At 40.4% G+C, this 27,959-nt stretch overlaps 1 protein-coding gene across 2 annotated transcripts; it reads left to right on the top strand.

Annotated features, from left to right (window-relative positions):
* On the top strand, positions 1-27,959 carry LOC118828298 (cytochrome P450 2C42-like). Of its 2 annotated transcripts, none has more exons than XM_036734855.1 (9): positions 1-180; positions 2,031-2,193; positions 7,230-7,379; positions 17,328-17,488; positions 18,106-18,282; positions 21,197-21,338; positions 22,059-22,246; positions 26,028-26,169; positions 27,663-27,959. In XM_036734855.1, the coding sequence occupies exons 1-9, from the start codon at positions 1-3 to the stop codon at positions 27,851-27,853; spliced, it is 1,494 nt and encodes a 497-aa protein (XP_036590750.1). In that variant the 3' UTR covers positions 27,854-27,959. The 2 variants fall into 2 exon arrangements, with proteins under 2 accessions (XP_036590750.1, XP_036590749.1); XM_036734854.1 differs by having other exon boundaries at positions 18,106-18,300.

Raw genomic sequence — 27,959 nt, 5'->3', positions numbered from 1 at the left:
ATGGATCCATCTGTGGTCACTGCTCTTGGCTTAGTGCTCTGTATCTCATGTCTGCTTCTCATTTCATCATGCAAAAAGGGCTTTGAAAGAGGAAAACTTCCACCTGGTCCTGTTCCTCTTCCCATTATTGGCAATATACTGCAATTGGACCTTAAGAATATCCCAGAATCTCTTTGCATGGTAAGTAAGCATCTCTCTCTTCTGTTGGTTTCATTCCTTACTCTTAGTGGCAGTTAATTTGTTTGGGGAGACTGTCTTCAAATAACTTATTCTAATGAGTAGAGCATGTTAGAGTAGGTAGATAGGTACCTTGTAGGTTTTCTAGACCATATTTGGATTCACTTTAGTGGCCATCAGGTCCCACTGCTTCAGCAGTTGCTGGATGCTCTCAAGTCTACAAAAAGTGCCATCCTCTGCTATTACTGCTCACACTGGCATTGCCAAGTTCTAGGTGGGAATACCATCATTCCCACTTAAAATGCTCATTGCCAACTATAGGAAGTAAGGGGGTATTTAATGTGCCTGATTATTTCTGCTGCCTGAGGGATGAGTAGGTCCTTCCAACAGGTAGGGACCTCCAGCCTTTGTTGGATCAGAGTGGAGAATGTTTTCCTTGCACATTCCTTCACAGGACCACTCAAACAGCCTCTGTGTCCATCCCCAGTCCTTGCGTGTAATCTTAAGTGTGCCTGGGTGAAAGCAAACCCAGACTCAAGAGAAACCAGCAAGTTCTGTACTCAGTCCTGTAGATCTCAAAGGCTTTGAAAGGTAGCCTGGGGTGATAGAAAAGGCACTGAGCTTGGGATTAGAAAGGCCTGGGTTCAAGTCTAGATTCTGACATTTACTAGCTTTGTGCCTTGGGCAAGTCATGATGACTTCCCTGGACCTTGATTTCCTAGGTCTGTATGAGAATGTTGTCAATAAATTCCCTATCTGCCTCACTGAGTTGTGAGAAAAGATCAGGTGAGTTAATGTGAAAACAAAAATGTTTTTTTCATTTTGACTTGGTAGATTACCAAACTGATATCTTTATTATATCCTCCCCAAACATACCCTGATCTTTGGGGCCTCAGCGTCCTCATCTGTAAAATTATGATTGGTTTAGAGGAGGAGTTCTTAGTCTTGGGACGATGAACTTCCAGTGGGAGCATAGATATATTTCAGGGGTTCTGTGAATTTGGATGGGAAAAATGACATATTTATTTTATTTTAATACAAGTTTTTTTATTTGTAATCCTGTGTGTTTTATTCTAAAAATATGATTCGGAGGAGCTCATAGTTTTCACCAGAATGTGAAATGAGTCCACAACAAAAAAGTGTTAACATCTTCTAGTTTAAATGTTCTCTAAAGTCCCTTCCACATCTATATCCATGATCCAATGATACTGATTTGTAGTATTACTATTGCAATGAGAATCCTTTTCTGCTCCATAATTTCACTGACAGCCTTGTCCCTATTCCCCAACTCTGCTATTCTCAAAGCTTTAGTTGAATCATAATAATAATGACGATAATGGTGTGATTTATGGTGTGCCCAATGTTTTACAAACATCTAATTATTCTCACAAGAACCCTTAAAATTAGGTGATATTATTATCCTCAGTTTACAGATGAAGAAAGTGAGGCAGACAGAGGTTAAGGGACTTCCTGAGGTCACATAGTTCTTAAATATCTGAAACAGATTTTGAGTAAGGTCTTCTTGATTCCAGGGCCAGTGCTGCATCCACTATGGCACCCAGCTATGAAACCTCTTAGGAAAGTGGGGAATACTGCACTGAGGTCATATACTGTACTCATTAGCCACTCTTCTGCCCTAGGCACAAAATGAACTTTTAGGCTTTTGAGCCATCTGTGGCTTGGGTTGGGTGTATGAGTTTCCTCCTCCTCTCTGTAATAAATGTCACAAGTGTTTTGAAGGAGCTTTTAATGGATTGAGAACTTCTCCAATAAGGTCGACAACAGTAATCCAAGCTTTTTGTCACCTGATTCAGTGATGACCCTCTCATTACTGCCCACTTCTCTTTTCCCAGCTAGCAAAAGAGTATGGCCCAGTGTTCACTCTACAATTGGGTTTTGAGCGTGTTGTGGTGTTACATGGGTACCAGGCAGTGAAAGAAGCTCTCATCGATCATGGGGACAAGTTTGCTGACAGAGCACTTAAACCACTTTTTGAATTGGTGAGCAAAGGATTAGGTAAGTTTCTGCTTCGTGTAGAGGAAGAAGAGAAAGACAAGAATGGGGAAAAGAATAGTTTTCCGAGAAATTGATGGAAGTAGACTCACTTTCAAACCAAAGCAACCAAAGCAGTGGCATGTTGTGGAGGACATAATGAGTGGTACAGAGGCCATTTGCCTTTTCTCTAGGACAGCAGCTGTATAGTGTCATATTATATGTTATAGCCAGTTAAAGTAGGAAGAAAGAGATTAAGGGAAAAATAAAAAGATAGAGAGACAGAGACAGAGACACACACAGAGAGACAGAGATAGAGAGAGAAAAGGAAAAAAAGAAAAGAGGGGAGAGAGAGAAAAGAAAAAAGAAAGAGAGAAAGAGTGGGAGAAGGAAAGCAAGAAAGGAAGAAAAGCATAATGAGAGAGAAAGAATGGAAATATGGAACCAAGGAAAGAAAGAAAGAGGAGGAAAGAAGGAAAGAGAATAATTGTAGGGTGGAAGAGAGATGTACTTCTCCCATCCATTTATCATTTACAATTTCCTGTAATCATTCACCCGTCAGGTGTGACTTTTATCTTCAAAGATCCAGTACTCTTTTTCATTTTCCAGTTTATTGGAGGTTTTTCCCTGCTTTTCAGAGATCCAGTACTCAGCTATCTAGCACCTACATTAATGTCTTCTTACTGGACAATTACCACAACTTTATGTATCCTGGGAATCCTAGGAACATGTCTTCTGGCAATCTAACCTGTGTCTTCTCCATATTCTCTATGAATATATCATTAAGAGACATTGTCAGATGCTTTGCTGAAATCTGTGTCTAGTCAATCAAGGCATTGCCTAGATCTATTAGTTTGATAACGATGTATAAAAGAAATTACATTAGGCTAGCAAAACCTATACTTGATGAACCCATGCTGACTCTTAGTGACCACCCTAAGTGTTCACAAATCAACTTCTCTTAAGCGTAGTAAGAAAGTGAGTAATTGAGACAAGACACACTGTGTAGGACATTGAGACCTTTGTCTTGCCAAGTGACATCTCTTGTTGGGCATAGCAGAAAAGGGTGAGTGGCAGCCAATAGATGTAGAACGTTAGAAAATTTGCCAGAAAATGGATGAAATGAAGCTGGTGGTCAGGGATTTGCTACCTGCCACCAGTAACAGGTAAATCAAAATTACTTCAGTCTGCAAGAATAGTGATGATCCAGAATATTAAGCCTTTGAATACCAAGCAAGGTGTAGCATGGCTTGGTTTGGAAACCATATGGAGGAAAGGTATTTACGCTTTTTGAAACAGTCTTAAAATGATAATTATCTGACTGCTTCTGGAATAGGTCACCTTGCTTAGGCAATTAGAGCTAAAATTAGGACAAAAATCCCTCTCTCATGGCACTCCATAAGCTACAGGCTCACAAAAGTCTCTGATAAAGTTTTCCTTACTACTCCCATTAACTTGACTAGAAGACAAACATGTTTCTCTGCTACAACAAATGTAGAACACTTGTAGTAAGGACTTTTGAGTGAATCAAGGTGGGAAATGAATGAATGAATCAACAACAACAATAACAGCTAACAAATACAGTACCTACTATGTGCCAGGCACTGTGCTAAGTGCTCTATAAATATTATCTCACTTGATCTTTGCAACAACTCCAGGCGGTGGGTGCTATTGTTACTCTTCATTTTATAGGTGAAGAAACTGAGGCAAAAGAGGTCAAGTGAATAGCTCAGCTAGTAAGGATATAAGGCTAGATTTGAACTCAGATCTCTTGACTGCAGGCCTAGCATTCTTTCCATTGTGACACCTAGCTGCTTTGGTTATTAGACAGCAGTTTATCTGAAAAAAAAAAGATCTGGGAAATGTTAAGGGACTACAGGCTTGACATAAATGAGCAACACAAAATGGTAGCCCATGGAGGCCAATAATGACCTCTTATAAAAGGAGACCAAACATATTAGAAGGAAGAAAAACATTAAAGCCATGTGGGGAGGGAAAAGGGAAAAAGAAAGCCAGTGTGAAGGTAGAGAAATGGAAAGTGGAGTGCCCTGTGGGAGGAACTGGAGCATAGAGTTTATAGAAAGGAGTGAGATGGAGGAAGACCTGCACCTATCATGTGCCGAGCACTGGGTGAGGTGTTGAGAGATGCAAAGACACATGTGAATATAGTCAGTGCCCTCTAGGGGTTTACAGTGGGATGGGGTGGGGAAGATACAACATGTACATTTTCACATATATATGGATAGTTAGATACATATATGTTTATGTATATAGACATATATGTATATACTATGTATATATTTATATAGACATATTATACACACACACAAAAACGATACAAGGAGAAGACACTAGCAGCTGTGGGCATCAGCCAATATCTGATTCTACAATGTGGCACTTGAGCTAAGCTGAGGATCCTGGGAGACTGAGGCAAGGATGGAGCATGATACCAGTGGGGAGTGCCATGTACGAGGAACAGCAAGTTGCCCTGTGCACCCTAGTGTGCTTGGAGGGGAATAATGTGTAGTAAGGTTGAAAGGGTAGGTTGGGGCCAGTTTGTGAAGTCCTGTAAAAGTCTAATAGAATTTTATGTATTTGATCCTGAATGTGAAATGGAACCACAGAGGTTGTTGAGTAGGCAAATGATTTGTTCAGCTTCTCACTTTAGCAAAATCACTTTGTTTTCTTTCATACTGGAAGAGGATCAAAATGATGTCACTATGTCAGGGTCAAGGTACACTGTGTCTGACTGTGGCTATCAGTCCAATCAGTCTGGCAGCTAGGTGAAGGATGAATGGGAGAGAGTAGAGTGGAGGCAAAAATATCACAATATTCCAGGCAAAATAGTGATGAAGTCATGGACTAGAGTGGTGGATACATGAGTGAAGGGAGGGGGACAGTTGTGAAAGGTGAGGTAGGGGCAACTAGGTGGCTCTGTGGATAGATCCCTGCTCCAGAAGTTAGGAGACCTGAGTTCAATTCTGGCTTCAGACACTTGCCACTTCCTAGCTGTGTGACCCTGGGCAAGTCATTTCACTCCAATTGCCTCACCAAAATAAAGTAAGAAAGCTGTTGTAGAGATAGGAATTCTTAGGGAACTAGTTAGCTGTGATGGGAAGGGAAGAGTCAGGAATCAAGGATCCCACTGAGGTTGCTAATCTGAGTGACTAGAAGTGTGGTGGTTCCCTCAACAGAAATTGGAAAGGACAGAAGAAGGGGAGGTTTGGGTGAGGAAGACAGTGAATTCAATTTTGGATGTAATGGGTTTGAGTTATCTACAGGAAGTAAAGAAATGGAAGTATGAAGAGTAGTGTTCATCCTGTTATTTTCATTTCATTTCATCATCTGGGGTGGTAAGAATCAAGGATTTTGATCAGGGTTCCTGAGTCCTAGGCTTAGTCTGAGACTTAACCATTTCTGGCTTTAGATGAGTCATTTCTCAGATTTTTCATGTATAAAATGAGAACAGAGGACTGGACAATTTCTAAGATCCCTTGCCTACGTCAGCCAATGATTCAGTGAAATCAGGTGCAGAACAATGGCAAAACTTTAAATGTTCCTAAGCAAAATTTTGCAAAAACCTTATTTCAGGTCTTTACGTGCACTTACTTGCATTTCTTTCTTTCTTTTGTTTGTTTTTTTGAGAGGATTCCCAGGCAGAGCAGGAGCTACTTAAGGTCCAGAGTTTGTTATGTTATGAAATCAAGAGTGTGTGTTAGTGAATGCAAATTGTGACATTGGCATCAATGAGCACATTGATAAGCAGAATGAGCAGAGAGCAGAAAACCTTTGCTGGGGATCTCAACTTTGCTACATATCCTAGGAGGCCTCACTGTGTTAGCTTCTATTTTTTCAGAGAGGCATTTAGTGAAGCCAACCTGAATTTAAGTCCATTCCAAGGAATATTAGTCACTTTCTTGTTTGAGGATTCCCTTATGAAGCATCTTGAAGTAAGGGATTAAGAATTTGATTCTGATAAAGGTCTTATGGAAATAAGATTAGAGGCAAAAGTATCGTACCCAATATAAGATTAGTTGGGTGAAGTCCTCATCCTCTGTCTGGAATCAGAGGGTGATATTTGGAGGTAGGAAGGTGTGATGTAATCAGGGAAGGAAGGACATGACATGTTAAGCTTTAGTAAGTTTGTAGCATGTGTGTACCATATTGATACGTGTACACCTTAGCCATTGCTCAAATTAACTACAATTCTTTGTGTAATTGTTGTATTTTGTTTTGACTCAGCAATTATTTGCCCACAAAAAACAATGTTCCATAGTACCTTTCCTTAGAGGAAAAAAAAGGAAGCTCAGAAAAATCATCTGATATAGGGATTACTACAGAGGTTAAGTAACTTTCCATTTTTATTGAATGTTCTTGTTGCTCAGTCATTTCAATTGTGTCCACATCTCTGTGACCAACCCCATTTGGTGTTTTCTTGGCAAAGATACTGGAGTGGTTTGCCATTTCCTTCTCTAGATCATTTCACAGATGAAGAACTGAGGCAGACAGGGTTAAGTGACTTGCCCAGGGTCACATAAATACTAGAGTGTCTGAGGCTGGATTTCAACTCATAAAGATGACTCTTCCTGATTACAGGCCCAGTAATCTATGCGCTAAGTGACCTCATAACCCACAAAAAGACCAGAAACAGAGACTCTCACTCTTTGGTCCCTGTGTGAATTAGGGAAACTAGCACTTCAAGACATCCTAAGCCTTTAGGTTCCTTGAATCAAAAGATGCAGAGATACAAACTAACTTACTCTACAACCGTTCGATTTCTCCAAATTATGTCTTTTTCCTGGCTTCCCTCTTTGTAACCACTTCATTTCTAGGAGGAGGATGTAGGGGTAGGGCCATGTAATGTGTTTATAACTGTGAGAAAAAGAGAATGATGTATGGGACAGGATAGGAAACAGTATTGATAGAGGAGAAAACCTTCTCCATTTCATTCTATTCTCCTAGAACACAGGGTGTGGGCCAAGGACCCTTGGACATGGACTTTTTTACATGGAATGTAAGGAACTTTGGAGTCTAAGGCTTCTTTCTGCTCCTCTTTATAGGCATTATTGTAAGCAATGGAGAGAGATGGAAGCAAATCAGGTGCTTCTCCCTAAGGACCCTGAGGAATTTTGGGATGGGGAAGAAGAGCATTGAAGAACGAGTCCAAGAAGAGGCGAAATACCTTGTGGAGGAGTTAAAAAAAACAAAAGGTTGTTGTGTGTTTATTGTATTACCACTGACCCTAGAAAAATCCATCCTATTCCTGGTAACTTCTGCAGACTGAGGTTGGTCCAAGAATTGACTGCAGTCTGAAACCACCATGTTTGCACTTTGGGTCCATCCTGGGGATATGCCCATACCCATGTGCTCATTCCTAGAAGCCCTGAAAGGTTAGGACAGCCAAGAGAAGAGGTGAGAGGAAATGCAGCTCTGCTAATGAGTTCATGCTAATCTTGTGGGGAAGCAGTGTGGTGAGGAAAGTTTAGGGAGATGACTTTCTATGTTTTTATTCCTTTTAAGATGGAGAAGAGCTCACAAGAACCTAGAAGCACTGGACATCTTACCTTTGTTGAACAGTTCCAGAGAGAGAAGGCCTTGCTTTAGGATCATTTTGTGGACTCCAGGGATTTTCTTGATGTTTTGCTGACTTGTTGAAGGAAGGGAAGCAGGGCTGAGAACATTGCTAGGAAGGCAATGAGCTGACTCATCAGCATCTCTTGGAAGCTCTTTTCTTTCAAGCTTCCTTCTCCTTTCTCATCAAAGGTATCTAGGAAAGGGGTTGTTGTCCTGTGAAATCTGAAAGTTAGGGTGGCCATATGGCATTGGAGCAGGGCATAGAGATGCTGATGCCACAAATTCTATGGGATAAGTACATTCAAACCGTAAAAGGCAAAGACTGCATTACCATGCATGAGTGTGTTTGTGTGTGTGTTTGTGTGTGTGTGTGTGTGTGTATGTATGTTGGGTGGTATTAATTGAGCAGTAGTAAAGTACTGTCTCATGTTGCTCCTAATTAGTTATATGAGCTCTCCTACTCCATAATGTTTCACCAGGAATAACAGGAATAAAATGAGAGCAGCATTCCCACCCCGCTGTGGATTCTGGGTCTTTTGCCACTAATTTGTGTAGATATTTTCTCCCCCATTATAATGTAAGCTGTCTGATGGCAGAGACAGTTTCCCTTTTGTCTCTGAATTGCTGGTGCTTAGCTGAGAGTGCAGTAAGAGCTCAGTAACTGCTGGTGGATTGTTTGGTTGATGCTCTCTCTTCAGTTGACTCTACAATGCTCTTCTCTTTTGGCTCTTCTTCCTGCCTGAATTTTGCTTCCCAATATTCCTTGGCTGGATCACTATCCCTCTTAATATAACCAACACCTCAACCACCATCTCCCTGCTGACCCTGGTGGAGAAAGCCCAGGATCTTCAAACACAAGGGCCTGAAGAATAGCAATACTTTCTCTCCAGTGTCCATAGCCACTCTTTTGTGGAGATACAGCCTAGCAACTGCTCCCACAGAGACTAAGCCACCTAGATTGAAAAATATTTACAAAATGAATACAAAAGGGTTTGGGGAGGGGGAACACCTGAATGATCCTGGCTGGTCAAACCACCTTTGCCTTGAAGATCATCTCCCCTCTGACTGATGGAGACAGCCCAGGCCCTTAAGCCCAAGACTTTGGGAATAGCAGTGTCCTCCCAACCACCAAGTAACTTCTAGGACAGTCTCTCCAATTCTTATTGAGAGGATAAATCAATGTGGAGAAATATTTCTCATTACCACTAGCAGCAATTGATGACCAGTTACCACCAACAGGTAGATAAGTACAAGGGTCATAACGGCTGCAGCAATGTGTAGACCATTGGTACTTTAGAGTACAGCCCTCACAGGCTGTTGCCAGCCAATTACCAGCCAACTACTATCCATAAGGCAGATAAAAAATCAAACAAATTAGAAACCAAACCAGAACAAGCAAGATGGCTAAAGGAGTGGAGCATCCTGAGGGAGAGACAAGAGGAATATATGCCAGTCAAGGCAACCAACCATCACCACCTTGATATCTTCGCTCATTAAATAGCGCAAGACCCTGAATCTAAGAGCATTTGGAACAGCCAGGCTTCTAGTCCAGTGCCTGCAATTCTTATCCTGGTATTATTGATTGAAATAAAATGAAATATAATTTAAAAATAGACATGAAGAAGTCTAAAAGAAAAGCTGATTAGGGTGAGGTGATGAATAGGGATTTATAAATGGGAAGTGATGCAGTACATTAGGAAGAGCAGTGTATCTGGGACAAGGAGAGATTTTGTGTTGAATCTCACTTCTTTTTCTTTTAATATTATTATTTAGTTATTCAATATTTTTATTTTTCAGCATTGATTTTCACAAGAGTTTGAATTACAAATTTTCTCCCCATTTCTACCCTCCCCCACTCCAAGATGGCATATATTCTGATTTCCCTGTTTCTCAGTCAGCCCTCCCTTCTGTCACCCCACTCCTCCGCCCCCCCCCCCGTCCCCTTTTCCCTTACTTTCTTGTAGGGCAAGATACATTTCTATGCCCCATTGCTGTATATCTTATTTCTTAGTTGCATACAAAAACTTTTTTTTGAACATCTGTTTTTAAAACTTTGAGTTCCAAATTCTCTCACCTCTTCCCTCCCCACCCACCCTCCTTAAGAAGGCAAGCAATTCAACATAGGCCACATGCGTATCATTATGTAAAACCCTTCCACAATACTCATGTTGTGAAAGACTAGCTATATTTTGCTCCTTCCTATGCTATCCCCCTTCATTCAGTTTTCTCCCTTGACACTGTCCCTTTTCGAAAGTGTTTTTGTTTTTGATTACCTCCTCCCCCATCTGCCCTCCATTCTATCCTTCCCCACTTTTTTAATCTCCTTCCTCCTTCTTTCTTGTGGAGTAAGATACACAATTGAGTGTGTATGTTATTCCCTCCTCAGGTCAAATCCAATGAGAGCAAGAGTCACTCATACCCCCTCACCTGCCCCCTCTTCCCTTCCTACAGAACTGCTTTTTCTTGCCACTTTTATGTGAGACAATTTACCTCATCCTATCTCTCCCTTTCTCCCTCTCTCAATATATTCCTCTCTCATCCCTTAATTTGATTTTTTTTTAGATATCATCCATTCATACTAAACTCACCCTGTGCCCTCTGTCTATATATATATATATATATATATATATATATATATATATATATAGATATAGATATAGATATAGATATAGATATATATATATATATATATATATATATGTACTGAGTTTTCATGAATTATACACATCATCTTTCCATGTAGGAATGTAAACAAAACAGTAAAACAGTTCAACTTTAGTAAGTCCCTTATGGTTTCTCTTTCCTGTTTACCTTTTCATGCTTCTCTTGATTCTTGTGTTTGACAGTCAAATTTTCTATTCAGCTCAGGTATTTTTACTGAGAAAGCTTGAAAGTCCTCTATTTTGTTGAAAATTCGTATTTTGCCTTGGAGCATGATACTCAGCTTTGCTGGGTAGGTGATACTTGGTTTTAATCCTAGCTACACTGACCTCTTGAATATCATATTCCAACCCTTTGATCTTTTAATGTAGAAGCTGCTAGATCTTGTATTATCCTGATTGTATTTCTACAGTCCTCAAATTGTTTTCTTTCTGGCTGCTTGCAGTATTTTCTCTTTGATCTGGGAGCTCTGGAATTTGGCAACAATATTCCTAGGAGTTTTGTTTTTGGGATCTTTTTGAGAATGCAATCTGTGGATTCTTTCAATTTCTATTTTACCATCTGGCTCTAGATTATCAGGGCAATTATCCTTGATAATTTATTGAAAGGAGATATCTAGGCTCTTTTTTGATCATGGCTTTCAGGTAGTCCAATAATTTTTAAATTATCTCTCCTGGATCGATTTTCCAGGTCAGTGGTTTTTCCAATGAGAGATTTCACATTGTCTTTCATTTTTTTCATTCCTTTGGTTCTGTTTTATAATATCTTGATTTCTCATAAAGTCACTAGCTTCCACTTGTGCCAATCTAATTTTTAAGGTAGTATTTTCTTCAGTGGTCTTTTGGACTTCCTTCTCCATTGGGCTAATTTTGCCTTTCAAGGCATTCTTCTCCTCATTGGCTTTTTGGAGCTCTTTTGCAATTTGAGTTAGTCTATTTTTTAAGGTGTTATTTTCTTCAGTATTTTTTGGGGTCTCCTTTAGCCAATCATTAACTTGTTTTTCATGGTTTTCTCACATCACTCTCATTTCCCTTCCCATTTTTTCCTCTACTTCTCTACCTTGTTTTTCCAAATCCTTTTTGAGGTCTTCCATGGCCTGAGACCAGTTCATGTTTTTCTTGGAGGCTTTTTTTTTTAAAATTTATATTGCTTATTCATTTATTCCCTTAAGCCAGCTGATACACACATGTATGGGGCCAGACCAAGTCTGGCTGCCTGCACAAAGGAATGAGAAAGCTTATATACATTATTTTTAGCAGACTCAGCATGCCTGCATTACTTCACTTTTATGATCCCATGTATGTTTAACCATGATACAAGAAAAGGATTCCTTAATGGAATAGGTTGTAAATACAATAAATCAGGATAATTGACAAAGTGTCAATTGGAATTAAAACCCAGGATCTCTGTGTTTAATTTACTATTAACATTCCATAACATAATATATACCCATAAAATATTAAGATAAGAAAAAGTCACATAATTCAAGATAGTGTCTGGGGTCAAGGTTCTCACCCTTAACAGCCATGGACAAAGGGAAGAATGCTCTTAAATCAGCCCCATCGGGACTTGTTGATATAAGAAGAGGCATTTTCTGGGTTACTCGGAGAACAAAGAAGCTTCACTACAGCTCTTCTTCTTCTTTTTTTTTTTCTAATTTAAATTTATTTATTTAACATATTTAGTTTTCAGCATTGATTTCACAATAGTTTGAATTACAAATTTTCTCCCCATTTCTACCCTCCCCCCCCACTCCAAGATGGTATATATTCTGGTTGCCCTGTTCCCCAGTCAGCCCTCCCCTCTATCACTCCTCTCCCCTCTCATCCCCTTTTCCCTTCCTTTCTTGTAGGGCTAGATAAATTTCTACACCCCATTACCTGTGTATCTTATTTTCTAGTTGCATGCAAAAACTTTTTTTTTTGTTTTTGAACATCTGTTTTTAAAACGTTGAGTTCCAAATTCTCTCCCCTCTTCCCTTCCCACCCACCCTCCCTAAGAAGTCAAGCAATTCAATATAGGCCACATGTGTATCATTATGTATAACCCTTCCACAATACTCATGTTGTGAAAGACTAACTATATTTTGCTCCTTCCCAACCCATCCCACTTTATTGAATTTTCTCCCTTGACCCCGTCCCCTTTCCAAAGTGTTTGTTTTTCATTACCTCCACCCCCATCTGCCCTCCCCTCCATCATCCCCCCCTTTTATTTTTTTTATCTTCCTCCCTCTTCTTTCCTGTGGGGTAAGATACCCAGTTGAGTATGCATGGTATTCCCTCCTCAGGCCAAATCTGATGAGAGCAAGGTTCACTCATTCCCCCCTCACCTGCCCTCTCCCCTCCTCCCACAGAACTGCTTCCTCTTGCCACCTTTATGTGAGATAATCCACCCCATTCTGTCTCTCCCTATCTCCCTCCCTCAGTATGTTGCTCTTTCATCCCTTAATTTGATTTTATTTCTTTTAGATATCTTCCCTTCATCTTCAACTCACGCTGTGTCTGCTCTCTCTCTTTTATATATATATATATATATATATATATATATATATATGTATGTATGTATGTATATATATGTATGTATGTATGTATATATGTATGTATATACATACACAAAAATACATATATACACATACACATTCACCTATATATACATAAACATATATATGTATATGCATATTCCCTTCAGTTACCCTAATACTGATGTCTCATGTATCATACACATCATCTTTCCATGTAGGAATGTAAACAAAACAGTTTTCAACTTTAGTAAGTCCCTTGCAATTTCTGTTTCTTGATTACCTTTTCATGCTTCTCTTGATTCTTGTGTTTGAAAGTCAAATTTTCTATTCAGTTCTGGTCTTTTCACTGAGAAAGCTTGAAAGTCCTCTATTTTATTGAAAATCCATATTTTGCCTTGGAGTATGATACTCAGTTTTGCTGGGTAGGTGATTCTAGGTTTTAATCCTAGCTCCATTGACCTCCGGGATATCATATTCCAAGCCCTTTGATCTCTTAATGTAGAAGCTGCCAGATCTTGGGTTATTCTGATTGTGTTTCCACAAACTCAAATTGTTTCTTTCTGGCTGCTTGCAGTATTTTCTCCTTGATCTGGGAGCTCTGGAATTTGGCAACAATATTCCTTGGAGATTTCTTTTTGGGATCTATTTGAGGAGGCGATCGATGGATTCTTTCAATTTCTATTTTGCCCTGTGGCTCTAGAATATCAGGGCAGTTCTCCTTGATAATTTCTTGAAAGATGATATCTAGGCTCTTTTTTTTGATCATGGCTTTCAGGTAGTCCAATAATTTTTAAATTATCTCTCCTGGATCTATTTTCCAGGTCAGTGGTTTTTCCAATGAGATATTTCACATTGTCTTCCATTTTTTCATTCCTTTGGTTCTGTTTTATAATATCTTGATTTCTCATAAAGTCACTAGCTTCCACTTGCTCCAATCTAATTTTTAAAGTCATATTTTCTTCAGTGGTCTTTTGGACCTCCTTTTCCATTTGTCTAATTCTGCCTTTCAAGGCATTCTTCTCCTCATTGGCTTTTTGGAGCTCTTTTGCCGTTTGAGTTAATCTATTTTTTAAGGTGTTGTTTTCTTCAGTGTATTTTTCTGTATTTTTTTGGGTCTCCTTTAGCAAGTCATTGACTTGTTTTTCATGGTTTTCTCGCATTCTTCTTATTTCTCTTCCCAATTTTTCCTCTACTTCTCTAACTTGTTTTTCCAAATCCTTTTTGAGCTCTTCCATGGCCTGAGACCAGTTCATGTTTTTCTTGGAGGCTTTTGTTGTAGGCTCTATATCTTTGTTGTCTTCTTTAGGCTGTATGTTTTGGTCTTCTTTGTCACCAAAGAAAGAATCCAAAGTCTGAGACTGAATCTGGGTGTGCTTTTGCTGCCTGGCCATATTCCCAACCAACTAACTTGACCCTTGAGTTTTTCAGTGGGGTATGACTGCTTGTAGATGAACGAGTTCTATGTTCCACGTTTGGGGGGGATGTGCCAGCTCTGTCACACCCGTACTACTCCTTCCCCAAGAACCCCCAGTCCACACTGGGCTTAGATCTTCAGCAGGCTGTTGCACTCCTGCTCTGATCTGCCACTTAATTCCTCCCACCAGGTGGGCCTGGGGCCAGAAGCAGCAGCAACTGTAGCTGCCCCACCTCCACTGCCCCCGGGGCTGGAAGCCTAACGGCGAACTCCTTCCACTCCCGCAGCTTTTCCCACTAACCTTCTCCGCAGTCTTTGGTGTTTGTGGGTTGAGAAGACTGGCAACTGCTGCAGCTCACCGACACAGGGCACCAGGGCCTGCTCTGCCTGGCTCCTGGTCTGGTTGATCCACGCCGCTCAGGCTGGGCTCTGCTCCACTCCGTTCCCAGCTCCCAGCTCCCAGCTCCATGTGGGATAGACCTCACCCAGAAACCATCCAGGCTGTCCTGGGCTGGAGCCCTGCTTCCCTCCACTGTTCTGTGGGTTCCACCGCTCTAGAATTGGTTCAGAGCCATTTTCTATAGGTTTTTGGAGGGACTCGGCAAGGAGCTCAAGCTGGTCCCTGCTTTCCAGCCACCATCTTGGCTCTGCCACCCCTCTTGGAGGCTTTTGATGTAGGCTCTTTGACTTTATTGACTTCTTCTGGCTGTATATTTTAGTCTTCTTTGTCACCAAAGAAAGATTCCAAGGTCTGATTCTGAATCTTAGTCTGTTTTCACTGACTGGCCGTGTTCCCAGTCAACTTACTTGACCCTTGAGTTTTTTTCGAGGTATGACTGCTTGTAGAGTATAGAGTACTCTGTCCCAAGCCTGATGGGCTGTGCTGTTTTTTTCAGAGCTATTTCTCCACAGTAAGCTCTGCCACACCAGCACTCCTCCTCCCCCAAGTACCGCCACCCCATGCTGGACTTAGATCTAAGCTGGCTCTGCACTCCTGCTCAGATCTGCCACTTATTTCCTCCCACCCGGTGGGCCTGGGGCTGAAGCAACTGCCGCTGGAGCTCTGTAGCAGCCTCAGAGCTGTACTAACTCCGTTGCCCCCGAGGCAGTGGCCAAACACCAAAAACCTTTCACTCTGTCCCTGCAGCTTTTCCCACTAACCTTCTGTGTTGTCTTTGGTGTTTGTGGGTTGATAAGTTTGGTAACTGCCACAGCTTACTGATTCAGGCTCCTAGGGCCTGTTCTGCCTGAGTCCTGGTCTGGTTGGTCCAGGTGTGGCTCACGCTGGGCTCTTCTCTGCTCCACTCCCAGTCTCTGTGATGGACCTTACCCCATGACCATCCAGGCTACCCTGGGGTGGAGCTCTGCTTTTTTCTGCCATTTTGTGGGTTCTGCAGTTTTAGAATTTGTTCAGAGCCATTTTTATAGGTGTTTGGAGGGACCTGGGGAGGAGCTCACCCAAGTCCCTGCTTTCCAGCCACCATCTTGCCTCTGCCCCCTGTTTGACTGATTCTTGATGTCTCATGCAGTCATTAGTTTCTACTTGCCCAATTCTAATTTTGAATGTGTTGTTTTCTTCCTTTAGCTTCTGTATTTCTTCTTCCATTTGGTTGATTTTACTTTGCAATGAGACCTTTTCTGCATTAATATTCTGAATCTCCTTAACCATTTCTCCAAGTTTACTTCTTAAAGATTTGTTTTCACTAGTGAATTTTTTCCATTTTTTCTTTTATCTCTCTGATTTGTATTTAAAGTCCTCCTTGAGCTCTTCCAGGAATCCTCTTTGGTCTGTAGACCAGTTCACTTTCCCTTTTGAGGTTTCAGTTGTGGTCACAATGTCTATGCTATCCTTTTCTGAATTGTTATTTTCATCTTCCCTGTCTCCGTAACAGAATTCAATGGTCTTTGGCTTTTTAGTGTGTTTTTTCATGGTGTTCTTTTTCCTTCTGGCTTCTAAAGTGGATCTCTGCTTCTGGGGCTCAGGAGACTCTGCCCCAAAGTCTTGTGTTGGTGTCTGTGGGCCTGCTCACTGGCTTTGTGTGCTATGGCCTCTGGTTTTGTGACGTGTGGGGGAGGGGTGGTCTGGCTGCTGGGAGTCTCCTCTTCCCCAGGACTGCTCCACAGCATAAGTGGTCTCCCTTGTTGTCCGTGCTGCTGTCTGCCATTTCCCTGTCTGTGCAAAGGCACGTCCGAGGTCCCGGAGTTAACGTTTGTTAGCTCCATCCCCCTGGGGCTAAGTTATTCTCATTGTTCTGCTGAGATGAGGTCTGCTGGGACACCTCTCTTCCTGCACTAGTCTCCTTCCACCACCACAAGGGACCTCTCCCCAACTTCTCTAACTAAAAGGCTACTGATGCCCCACTGCTGGTGCCCCTGTTTCTCCCACAGGAGTGTTCTCTGGGTTTATTCAAAGGAGGGATAAGAGCCATTTCACCTGGCCATAATGGCTCCCAGAAGTTCAAGAAGGCAAGTTTCAAACCTTAAGACTATGGGCTGGAGGCCTCTTGGGTAGCTGCTCCCATGGCCACAGACTCTGCTGTCTCCCATCGCTCTGGCAGACTCCAGTCCTGGGCTGAGAGGCCTGGTGATTGATTGCTGCCACAGCCAGTACTTCAGCCCTGGGGCTGCTCCTGTTACCATGTTTTGCTCCCCCAGCACTCTCCCCTGAATCTCACTTCTTGGTCCCTCCTAATTGTAGCATAAATTAGGTAATGGTCTTGAGCCTCAGCAACCTCATCTATACCATGGGAATTATTCTATTTGCACTTAAGATTCTTATGTGGATCAAATCAGGTGCTTCAAAAGGGTGGTTTATTTTCAACCTTGCAGTGTCAAGTAAATGTCAGCTAGAATATAAGCTAGAGGGAAAGCAGGACAGTCAGTTCCTACCTAAAGGCAGGCAAGCATTACTTTTGGTCACAATGGTAGCATCAACATCTCTCTCTCTCTCTCTCTCTCTCTCTCTCTCTCTCTCTCTCTCCTCTTTAGGATTACCATGTGACCCCACATTTATCCTTGGGTGTGCTCCTTGCAATGTAATCTGCTCTATTATTTTCCAGAAACATTTTGACTATAAAGACCAGAAATTTTTATTTTTAATGAAGCTCTTAAATGAAAACACCAAGATCTTAAGTTCCCCATGGATTCAGGTAAATAGTGTTCTCTCTTTTTGGACCTCAAGATATGTTCTTTTCTTTACTTCAAATAAACTGCTGCAAGGAGCTAGGACAGATTTCTTCCTGCATTCCATTGGGAAGTACAACAGTGCCACACTGGGGTGGGATCACATTTTCTTCTTCATTGAAAGTCACTGAAGACTGAGGTCACCCCTTTGTGGTCTGATTTGAGGGACATTATATGGCCCCTCCCTGTTCCCAGGGAGTGAATGTTAAAATTCACGTTACTGCATAGAAACTGACTCTTCCCTTGAGCACCTGGGTTTGGATCAGGTTAGCAGATGAGCTAGCTGTCCCAATGGAAGGAGTTAGGTAGAGCTCTTAAAAGACCTCATAATGAGAAAGGATGAGAACTTTTCTGTAGGAAGTAAGAATTAAGAGTGAAAGCCAAGGTAGTTTCAGGTAACCAAGGAAAGGAATACTAAACTACTTTTAGGGAGTTTGTATAGGAATTGATGAGAAAAGTCACTATTTTAAAAGGGCATTTGCCCCACCCTTATTTAACCTTCTTCTGAACATTATCTAAATGTTAGAGTAGAGAATTATTTTCTCTTTCTGGTAAAAGTATGACATAAATTTCTTCTTTTTAGGTCTACAATTCTTTTCCATCTCTAGTACATTATCTCCCTGGATCTCATCACAAAGCAATTAAAAATATTCATTTATTACATGAATTTATTTTGGAAGAAGTGAAGGAACACCAAAGTTCACTGGACTCCAGTAATCCTCGGGACTTCGTTGATTGTTTCCTGATGAAAATGGAGCAGGTACAGTGTGAACAGCAGGTCTAAATCTCAGTTCTTGTAAGTGCAATTGCTTGTGTATTAGAGGCTCACACTCACATTCACACACATAGAGCAGTAAAGAATCATATATTAACCAACGTGTGCTCAGAACACTATATGAGGTAGACAGACAAATTAGAAGACATGTTCCTAGCCATCTCAAACCCAACAGAATGAAGGAAGCACATGTCAGAAATAGAGAATAATTATTAGGAATGTGTAAGGAAAACCAAAATAGATTGTATACTGAAGATTTAAGTGATGAAGGAATTTGGAATTAGCAAGAAATATAATATTTGGGGAGGGATAAGAATTCCTTCTGGAGGAGTTGGGTTTTCATCTGGGTCTTGAAGGAGGTCCTAGAGCTAAGCAGTGAGGACTGGGCAGGACATTTCAGGACTCTGCAAAGAGAGTGTGGTATAGGGAACTTTAATCTGAGCAGCCTGATTGGAATGGAGGCATTGCTGTGGTAGGTACTTGGGGGTAGGAAGGTGGGTTTTACAGTCAAGATGATGGAGTTAGAGGATTCTCACTTTTGATCCCTTCCACAAAGGCCAAAGACCAAAATGAAAGGGAAGAAAAATTATTGAAAAGTTACGTGAAGAAAAAACAATCAACCAAATTAGAAAGAAAACTAGAATGAACAATATCCTAATGTAATTCATATGGAGTAAATGAAGCCCTGAAAGCAAAATAAATTGGTATAAGGTGAAAGATATCCTGAAATGGATTAATGACCCACTTAAAGAAATGAAGTGTACTCTGAGGCCATCACGAATGGTTTTCTTACCAGACCAGACTGAAGAAACAGCAATTCTAACCATAGCACATTTAATTTAGCAATATAGCAACATAACTGACAATGAATATCTTTCCTTCCTCAGCCTATGCACATAAGGGAATATTCTCCCACAGATTCCCAACCCATTAGCAGATGAAGGAATGTGGGAGAGGGCAAATATGTAGACCAGAGCAAGAGATTTTTAGAATAATTAACATACAGTAGTCTCTTGTAATGCTCTCTGTTTAGTTTGTGAGCATCTTAAGAATGCCATATGCATTTTTCCCCCTCATCACCCATCATGGGATTAAGCCTTGTTTGACTTGAACTTGACTTATGTTCCCTAGTACCTGCCTGGTATTCCTATGTTTTTATCTTTCGTATCTTTACTGTGTAGGGTATTTGTTATATATTCAGTTTCTGACCTCAGTGGTGACTTTTCCTCAATGCTGGCATCTCATGGTCAGGGGCAAAGCATTTAGCATGTCAACTTCCTCAGCAGTAAAATGACAATAATAATGCACTACCTCTATCACAGTATTTTGATGAGGACGAAATGGGAAAATGTACATGGACTCCTTTCATATAAATTGTTATGTATATGTAAGTTGATAATTTTTTCCTTCCTCATTTTTTTCCTTCCTCATTTTCCTTCCTATTTCCTTCCTCAATAAGTCCTGTTTATCTCACTGAATTTATATAAAGCTTATCTCATATCTCACTAAACTTATAACAGGATTTAGTAGTATCCTAAATTAGGAGGAACATACAATAGCTTGCATTTTTATAGTGCTTGTACATTTGTTGTTTAGGCATTACCATCATGTCCATCTCTCATGACTCCATTTTGGGTTTTCTTGTCAAAGATACTGAAATGGTTTTCCATTTCCTTCTCCAGCTCATTTTACAGATGAGGAAAGTGAGGCAAATAAGGTTATGTAACTTGTCCAGTGCCACACAGCCAGTAAGTGTCTGAGGCCAGATTTGAACACAGTAAGATGAGTCTTCCTGACTCAAGTTCTGGCACTCAATCCACTGCACCACCTAGCTGCTTGTGTATATCCACAGATATTGCTGATACATATTATATAGGTATAGATATCCTGAAAGATAGCATGATATAGTACAGTAGTTTCAAACATGAATAGAAATGGATCCCAGGGGGCTCATATTGACTTAGAAAACCCAGATACTAACATTATCTCTTTTATATTGTATCATTATTTATTTTGCTAAACCTTTCCCAATTGCATTTTAATCTGGTTTGGGCCCCATACAGTTTTGCAGGTTGCTTGTGGCCAGAGGGCTGAGAATTTGACACCCCTGATGTAGCAGAGGAAGAGCTGGCCTCAGAGCCAGGCAAAACTGAGTTCAAGTCCCCTCTCTAACACAAAATATCTATGTGGTCCTGGGGAAGTCACTTAACCTGACAGCACCCTAGGGTTAGGCAACTCTCTTGAGACTTGAAGTTTTTCAGAGGAAGGGTAGACTTGCATTGGCAGACAGAATTTATTTGCCTGGAAATTCCTTGTGCCAATGAAATTGCAGCTCTGTCTCCCTCTCTCCTCTCTCCTCTCTCCTCCCCCCCCCCTCTCCCTCTCTCTCCCTCTGTCTCTCTCTCTCCTTTTTCTCTCTCTCCTTTGTACAATCTGAAAAGTTCAAACTTCCTCGATAATTGCCAGGTTCTTGTGTTCCACTTTGGATTATGTTGCTCAAACTTAATTTATTTATAGGATCATAGATTTAGAACTGAAAGGGATTTGGGAGATCACTGAATCCAACCCCCTCATTTTACAGTGAGGAAACTGAAAGATAAAAAGGGTAAATCACTTGCCCAAGGTCAAGATCAGACCTGGATGGACTGGGAGAAGTTAAGTGGCACAGTGAATAGAGCACTGTGAAGTCAGGAGGACCTGAGTTCAAATCCAGCCACAGACACATACTAGCTGTGTGACCTTGGCCAAGTCACTTAGTCCTGATTGCCCCCACCCCCAATTTTTTTAAAATATCAACTGGGATTCAAACCAAGGTCCTTCGCTTCTACATCCATCACACTCTCCATTGTGTCCTGTTGCCTTGCTTACTTTTCAATTAATCCTCCCAAATTGTTCATAGGAAAAGCAACAACCACAGTCTGAATTTAACATTGAAAACTTGGTCCACACTGCAAGTGATCTATTTGCTGCAGGAACAGAGACAACAAGCACCACCCTGAGATATGGACTCCTGCTTCTCCTTAAACACCCTGAGATAACAGGTAGGATAACAGGCAAATATAAGCAACATTACACATCCATAATTTAGTCAGCATGAAAGAGGTTCATGGTCTTTTTGAGAAATTCCCTGTAAACTTTCATTTTAATATATTTAAGTCATTACAGGTTCAAGTTAACTTATTGCTCCTCCTCCACTGCTACCTCCACCCTGCTTAATTAGGTGGTATGTAATTGTGAGTTATTATTAAAGACAGGCATAGAGATAATGATGGGGATAGAGACTACAGCCCAGTGATAGAACTGGGAGGAGCTGAATGATTGAGAAGCACTGGCTCCTGACTGCTCATTGATCCTGCCTGACCACAGGAGAAGCTGGTGCATCTGGATTCTTGTCACTCATAGAGCCACTCGGGGCAGTGCCTTGGGCCTATTGTTGGCCACACTGAGTTCTGGAAGTGGTCTAGACTGAGATCCCTCCTCATTTCCTTATGCAAGTGCTGCTTGACCTGTGTTTTTTTAAGGTCAGATTGAGTGTCTCCTGAGGGCATAGGGCATAGGTGCCTGTAGAGATTCTCGGCTGGCTTAAGAGACTAAAATGGAATTTTCATCTATCTACATCTATGTATCTGTGTATCTATGAGAATGTGAGGGTCAAGTCCATTATTTACCAGTGTAGCTCTTGGTGCAATTTCAGAGAAAATATGAGAGAAGCCAGTTTCTGTCCCTACTTTTCAGATCAATTTTCATTCATGTATTGACAGGAAAAATGCATGAAGAAATTGATCATGTGATTGGCCGAGATCGAAGACCCTGCATGGAGGACAGAAACAAGATGACTTACACCAATGCTGTGGTACACGAGATCCAGCGCTACATTGACTTGGTTCCCACCAACCTGCCCCATGCAGTATCAGAAGATGTTCAATTTAGGGAATATATTATCCCGAAGGTCAGAAGTATTTCTCACTACAACACAAGGTTTTGTACTCTCTCCCATTGAATTATAGAATCTTAGAGTTAGAAGGAACCTCAGGATGACATATATCCCTGAGAAGTGGTCACAGAATTTCAGGATTTGAAGGGATTTCTGTGGTCATATTATTCATCTCCAATCTGAAAAAGAATTCCACCTAAGGTGTATACATTTGTGGTCATCTAATCTTTGCTTAAAGACTTTCAATGGGGATGAGCCAGTTAATGAGAATCCTGTGCCATTTTATTCTAATCTTGGACAGCCCTAATTTGAAAGAATTATTGTTTCTTGTGTTTGGCCTAAGTTTGCAGTTTTGTAACTTTATTGTTCTTGCTTTCGTCCTCTGGAACAAAACAGAACAAAGTTGCTCTTTCTTTCTAATAACAGTCCATAAAACACTTGAAATCAGCTATCCTGTCTCCTTTTCTACTATGTCTTCTGCTTTCTTGTCTAAATATCCCCATTTCCTTCAACCCATCCTCACATGGCATGGACTTGTTATTCTTACCATCTTGTTGCCTGCCTTTGAGTAACCTCCAGCTCTTCAATGTCCTCCTAAAATATGAGTCCTAGAATGAATACAATCCTCACTTGTCACCTGATGGGATCATAACACAATGGTGTCTATTTCCAAGTTGCCATTGAACTTTCAATAATTACCCTTTGTATATGGTCAGTCAATCAGTTTTAAATCCACCTAATTGTATGATAGTCTAACCTGTATATTTCCATCTTTTTCAGAAGAACATGAAAATCTTTATTAAATGCTTTGGTAAAATCTAAATAATCTCCATGTACACCATTCCCCAGGTCTACCACTTTATTAACAACCTCAAAAGAAGGAAATAATGATGATGCTTCTCCAGATCTCTGTGATCACTACTCCTTTATCTAGAGTCACTTCCTTGTTCTTTCCTTACATAGATTAATTATCTCTTTAGAAATATATTCCAGATTCTGAGTGCAAATTGAAGTGCAGTTTTTTTTACTTTATTTTACTTGCGCAGGTTTCTGGGTGTTCTCTTATTTTCTCCTTATTTCTCTGGGTAGTAAATCCCTATCAGCCATATTGATTTATTTGTTCTATACTTTTCAGTTCAAAGATCATTCCCTTGGTCAGAAAAAAATACCAGAATCAAAAGAAAAATGGATGTTTTTTATCTTCTCTCATCCTCATGCTATGTCTCTGAGTTGTGGGGTTATCCTTTCTTTAATCCTCCTCTTTTCCACAATGTAGGTTTTTAAAACCCCTTCTTGTTGCCCTTTGTTGGCTTCACCAGCCTCTGTTCATTCTGGGTTTCACTATTTCTGTCATTCTTATGGACCTGTCACATGCTTCTTTCACTCATGTCTGTGAAAAATCTAAGTTGGTTGGTGAGTTCCCTGTAATAATACTAGCTATTGTTTATAAAGGACTTTGTGGTTTGCTTTACATGGATTACCTCATTTAATCTTTACAACAACTCTGTGGGAGTAGATGCTGTTATTATCCCCATTTTACAGGTGACTAAACTAAGTCTTAGAGAGACTACCTGGCTTTCTGAGGGTCATGCAGGTAGTAACTGTCTGAGTCAGGATTTACAGTAAGGTCTTTCTGATTTCTGGTCTTGCAGTCTCTCCACTGAACCACCTGGCTATTTTATCTGCATTGATATCTTTAGACAATGGTCCTTTTTCTTCCATCATCAGAACTCTTCTTCTTTGTGTGTTCAAAAACTAATTATTGTCTTTCTGGGTGACAATAATAGTAACCAGCGTTAAGATTTGTGAAGCACTTTGCAAATATTATCCCTTTTTATCCTCAAAAGGACCCTGAAATGTAGGCACTATTATTATTCTCATTTTACAGATGAGGAAACTGAGTCTGAGAGAGGTTAAGTGATTTGGCCAAGGTCACACAGCTAGTGAGTATTTGAGGTCAAATCAGGTCTTTCTGACTCCAAGTCCTGTACTCTATCCACTGGGACACTTAGATCTGTTAAAAACTCTAAGTTGGACTGGTCACCTTCCCCAAAATTCCTATCATTACCATCCATAGTGTGCACAGAAAGTGTATCTAGTGTTATAGCATCCACTGTAGCACAGCATGATCCCTTCAGAAGAAAAATGTTGTGCCACAGGGATTCTGCAGATCTGTATTCACAATTTTGTTATCCAAGTTCCTCTCAGATGGTGAGAAGTGGATCCTTAAAAGAATTTCCCCTTTTTGGTTCTGCTACATTTTCAGGATAAAATTATCACTAAGGAAAGTCAGGGAATTACGAGATGCTCTGTTTTAGACAGAAAGGAGACTTAAAGACCTGAATGAATAATTGAAATCTTCCATCACTGCTATATCATTTCTAATGATAGGGGCTTATACTCTGTTTTCTGTATTCCTTGTCTATTTCTTCTTTCTGTCTAAGTGGTCTGTAGAACAGTCTCATGACATTGTGATCCTTGATGTTGCCTCAAATTCTCTTTACCTAGATGCTTTTCATCATTCTTCTTTCCACTGCTTCCTCTATCTTCTTAATCTATACTACCACACTCCTTTTTTCCTATCCTGTTTCTTTTGAATAAGATATACTCTTTCCAGAGCTTCAGGATCTCCTCCTAACAATTCCTAGCTATAGCTGTGAGGTCAAATTTGCTTCTCTGTCCTAAAATCCCCAGTCCATCTTCTTTTATTAGGCATACTTTAAGCATTTAAAAACCAATTTTAACTGTAATTGTGAGAAATCAAAAGAATAATCTTTCCAGCCTTTGTTAGGTATATCATTCCACTCCTGGTTAGGAGTCTATCATTCCTATATTTTAATTAAAATGTAATCCAGAAATCCAAATCCCATTCTCAAACACCCTCTTACAAGATATCCATTTCTGAAATCTGCCTTTCCTTTCTGAATCTTTTGCTTCCACTTACAGCCATAATGAATACACTACCTGTACTCCTAAGGCCTTTATTTTTTTGTCCTAAATGTCAAAAACTTTGGAATCCTTCCTTGGTTCCTTATAGAAGATTTATTTTTGCCCATTTGAATCACTAGAGTTGTATAGTAGTCATCCCTTTTGATTTGTCTTGAAGGGTTCGCTGTTATGTCTTTGATATGTGCTATGAGAATATAGCAGAACTATGTATTTTTATCATTGTCAGCAAACAACTGTTTCATTATCTTTCCACTTTGCTCTTCTCTTCTTCCTGGATATCTTACCAGATAACACTTGTGAAAATACTTTACCATTCTTTAGAATACAAGCAAGTTCCTCTTCCTTAAAGCATCCAGTTTCTTCATCATTGAGAATAGTTACCAATTTGTTTATCAGCTTTGTCCTTATTCTTCTTTGTGACATTATTTTTTCTCCAATATCCTGACACAGGTCAGAATTAATTTCTGCCTCTTGAGATCATCTGGTGTATGTTTTACCTTATCCACTATTTGTGTGGTTATTGTCCACCCAGGCAGCTCTTTCCTTCTTTGATAGATCTAATAGTGAAAAGTTATTTCATTAACTTTTGTAGCCTGAGATCTTCCTTCTTGTGTCTTTTCCTCATCATACTGGTTCTGCCCCAAAAGGTATCAAAATTCAGTTTCATTTCTCACAGTAGTATTGCAGATTTTCTATTTTACTATCAGCTCAGGCATTTAAATATATTGGCTTTTTTCATACTTAAAAATGAAAGGTTTTGACTAGGTGATAGCTCTAAGTTCTCTTTCAACACTAACATTTTTTGGTTCTTATTTTCTAATTATTTGTTTGTATCTTCTCATTTCAGGGTACCACTATAATACCACTACTATCTTCTGTTCTCTATGATGATGAAGAGTTCCCCAATCCAGACAAGTTTGACCCAGGACACTTCCTGGATAAAAGTGGCAAGTTTAAAAAGAGTGACTATTTTATGCCTTTTTCAGCAGGTAAGACATTCATCTAAAGGTGTACGTCAAAGATGGATTGATAACTCAGAGGACCTCTGTTTTGATCCTGCTTTGCTACTTATTAACTGTGCAACCTCAGTCAAATTATTTCATTTCTCTGGGCCTCAGTTATATTTTTGCCAAAAGATTGGGTTGGACTAGTTGACCCTTATGCTTCTTCCAAGTTTTAAAACCCTGGAGTAGTGTGGGAACATAGTACATCATTCTTCTAATTCTCCTTGGTCCATGGTTTATCAACTAAATCAGCTGGGTTTCAGGGTAGTTGTCTGAGCTTATTCCAATTAAGTGTCAGGACTGAGAAAGTGACCATTCTGTTCTGCATCCAGATCCACTACTGAAGTTCCCTCCACCTCCCCATATTAAAAACTATCCTCCTAGGGGCAGCTAGGTGGTGCAGTGAGTATAGCCCTGGCCCTGGAGTCAGGAGGACCTGAGTTCAAATCCTGCCTCAGACACTTGACACACTTACTAGCTGTGTGACCTTGGGCAAGTCACTTAACCCCAGTTGCCCTTCCTTCCCCCCTCCAAAAAAAAAGAAAAACTATCCTTCCTGTCACCCTCAACAAAGATCTACTTCTCAGATAATCTTGCAGGCTTTTATGTTATCATGGTACAATCTTATATCTTATCAGGACAAGGAAGGGGATTCATTCACAGAGAATGGTACTCAGGTACCATTATGGCTAAGGACACTGAAGGTCTAATCTTACAGTTTCAATTTTGTAGAAATGTGACTCCTGACTAGGACACATATGTATGGAACCTCCTTTCCTAGTTATGTAGATTGTAATGGGCATCTATTGGTACTGAATTATAGATGATGGTCAGTCTTGTCCTTTCACTTCAATTCTTTGTTGATCCTATTGGTTATTAGGAAATGGTGGTGATAGCCAACTCTGGAGCTGGCATATATGAATGGTGGCAGGCAGCTAACTGTCCCTGACATTGTGGTCTCCAATGCCATGGCCTACTCACTTGTTTCTAATCTTTGTGTTAGAGCTAGGAGTGAGTAGTTAAGACAAGTGGCCGGATGCCCATCAAGTTGCAGGGTAGATTTCAGAAGTGTTTTCTGTCCAGAATGGTGACAGGAGGTTCCCAACGGGAACTTTGATCATTCTTCTGTCACCTTTCCCCATTGCAGTTACTCTGGGTAGCCATAAGTTTAATTCTTGAGATTATAAATGAGTGATTGTTTTCTCCCTTGGGCAATGACTCCTTTCCTTTGAATATAAATCTCAGGATTTGTTCTGGCTCAGGCGGAATAATTTAGAGAGAGAATACTTGAGAGGTCTTCTCTCTCTGTTCAGGAGGAACTGTCTCTTCAAAGGAGTCTAGGATCAGAGAGGAAAAGATTACATACATTCTCCTACCTAATGCCACTGTGTGTTTGTGGGATCCATATAAGTCCTAAGAAGTGGTCTAGGTGATTCTGAAGTGTATGAATATTAAATCATTGTATTTGTCTCTTTCAGGAAAACGCATATGTGCTGGTGAGAGCCTGGCTCGGATGGAATTATTTCTGTTTTTTACTACTATCTTACAGAATTTTTCCTTGAAATCTCCCATTGACCCAAAGGATATTGATACCTCCCCAATTGCCAGTGGATTTACCAAAATACCCCCTTTCTATGAGCTCTGCTTTCTACCTTACAAAAATATGTGAAGTACCTCCCCTGGTTCCTAATGCTGTAGAGCCTCTTCATGTGCTATGAACCAGCTGTATTCATTCCATTGCCTGGCAATGAAAGCCCTCTATGATTTCAGCCCAA

This window comes from Trichosurus vulpecula, chromosome 8, assembly GCF_011100635.1.
Source record: "Trichosurus vulpecula isolate mTriVul1 chromosome 8, mTriVul1.pri, whole genome shotgun sequence".
Taxonomy (NCBI): Eukaryota; Metazoa; Chordata; class Mammalia; order Diprotodontia; family Phalangeridae; genus Trichosurus; species Trichosurus vulpecula.
Note: the sequence above shows the minus strand (reverse complement) of the source record. Positions and strands in the feature narration are given on the sequence as shown.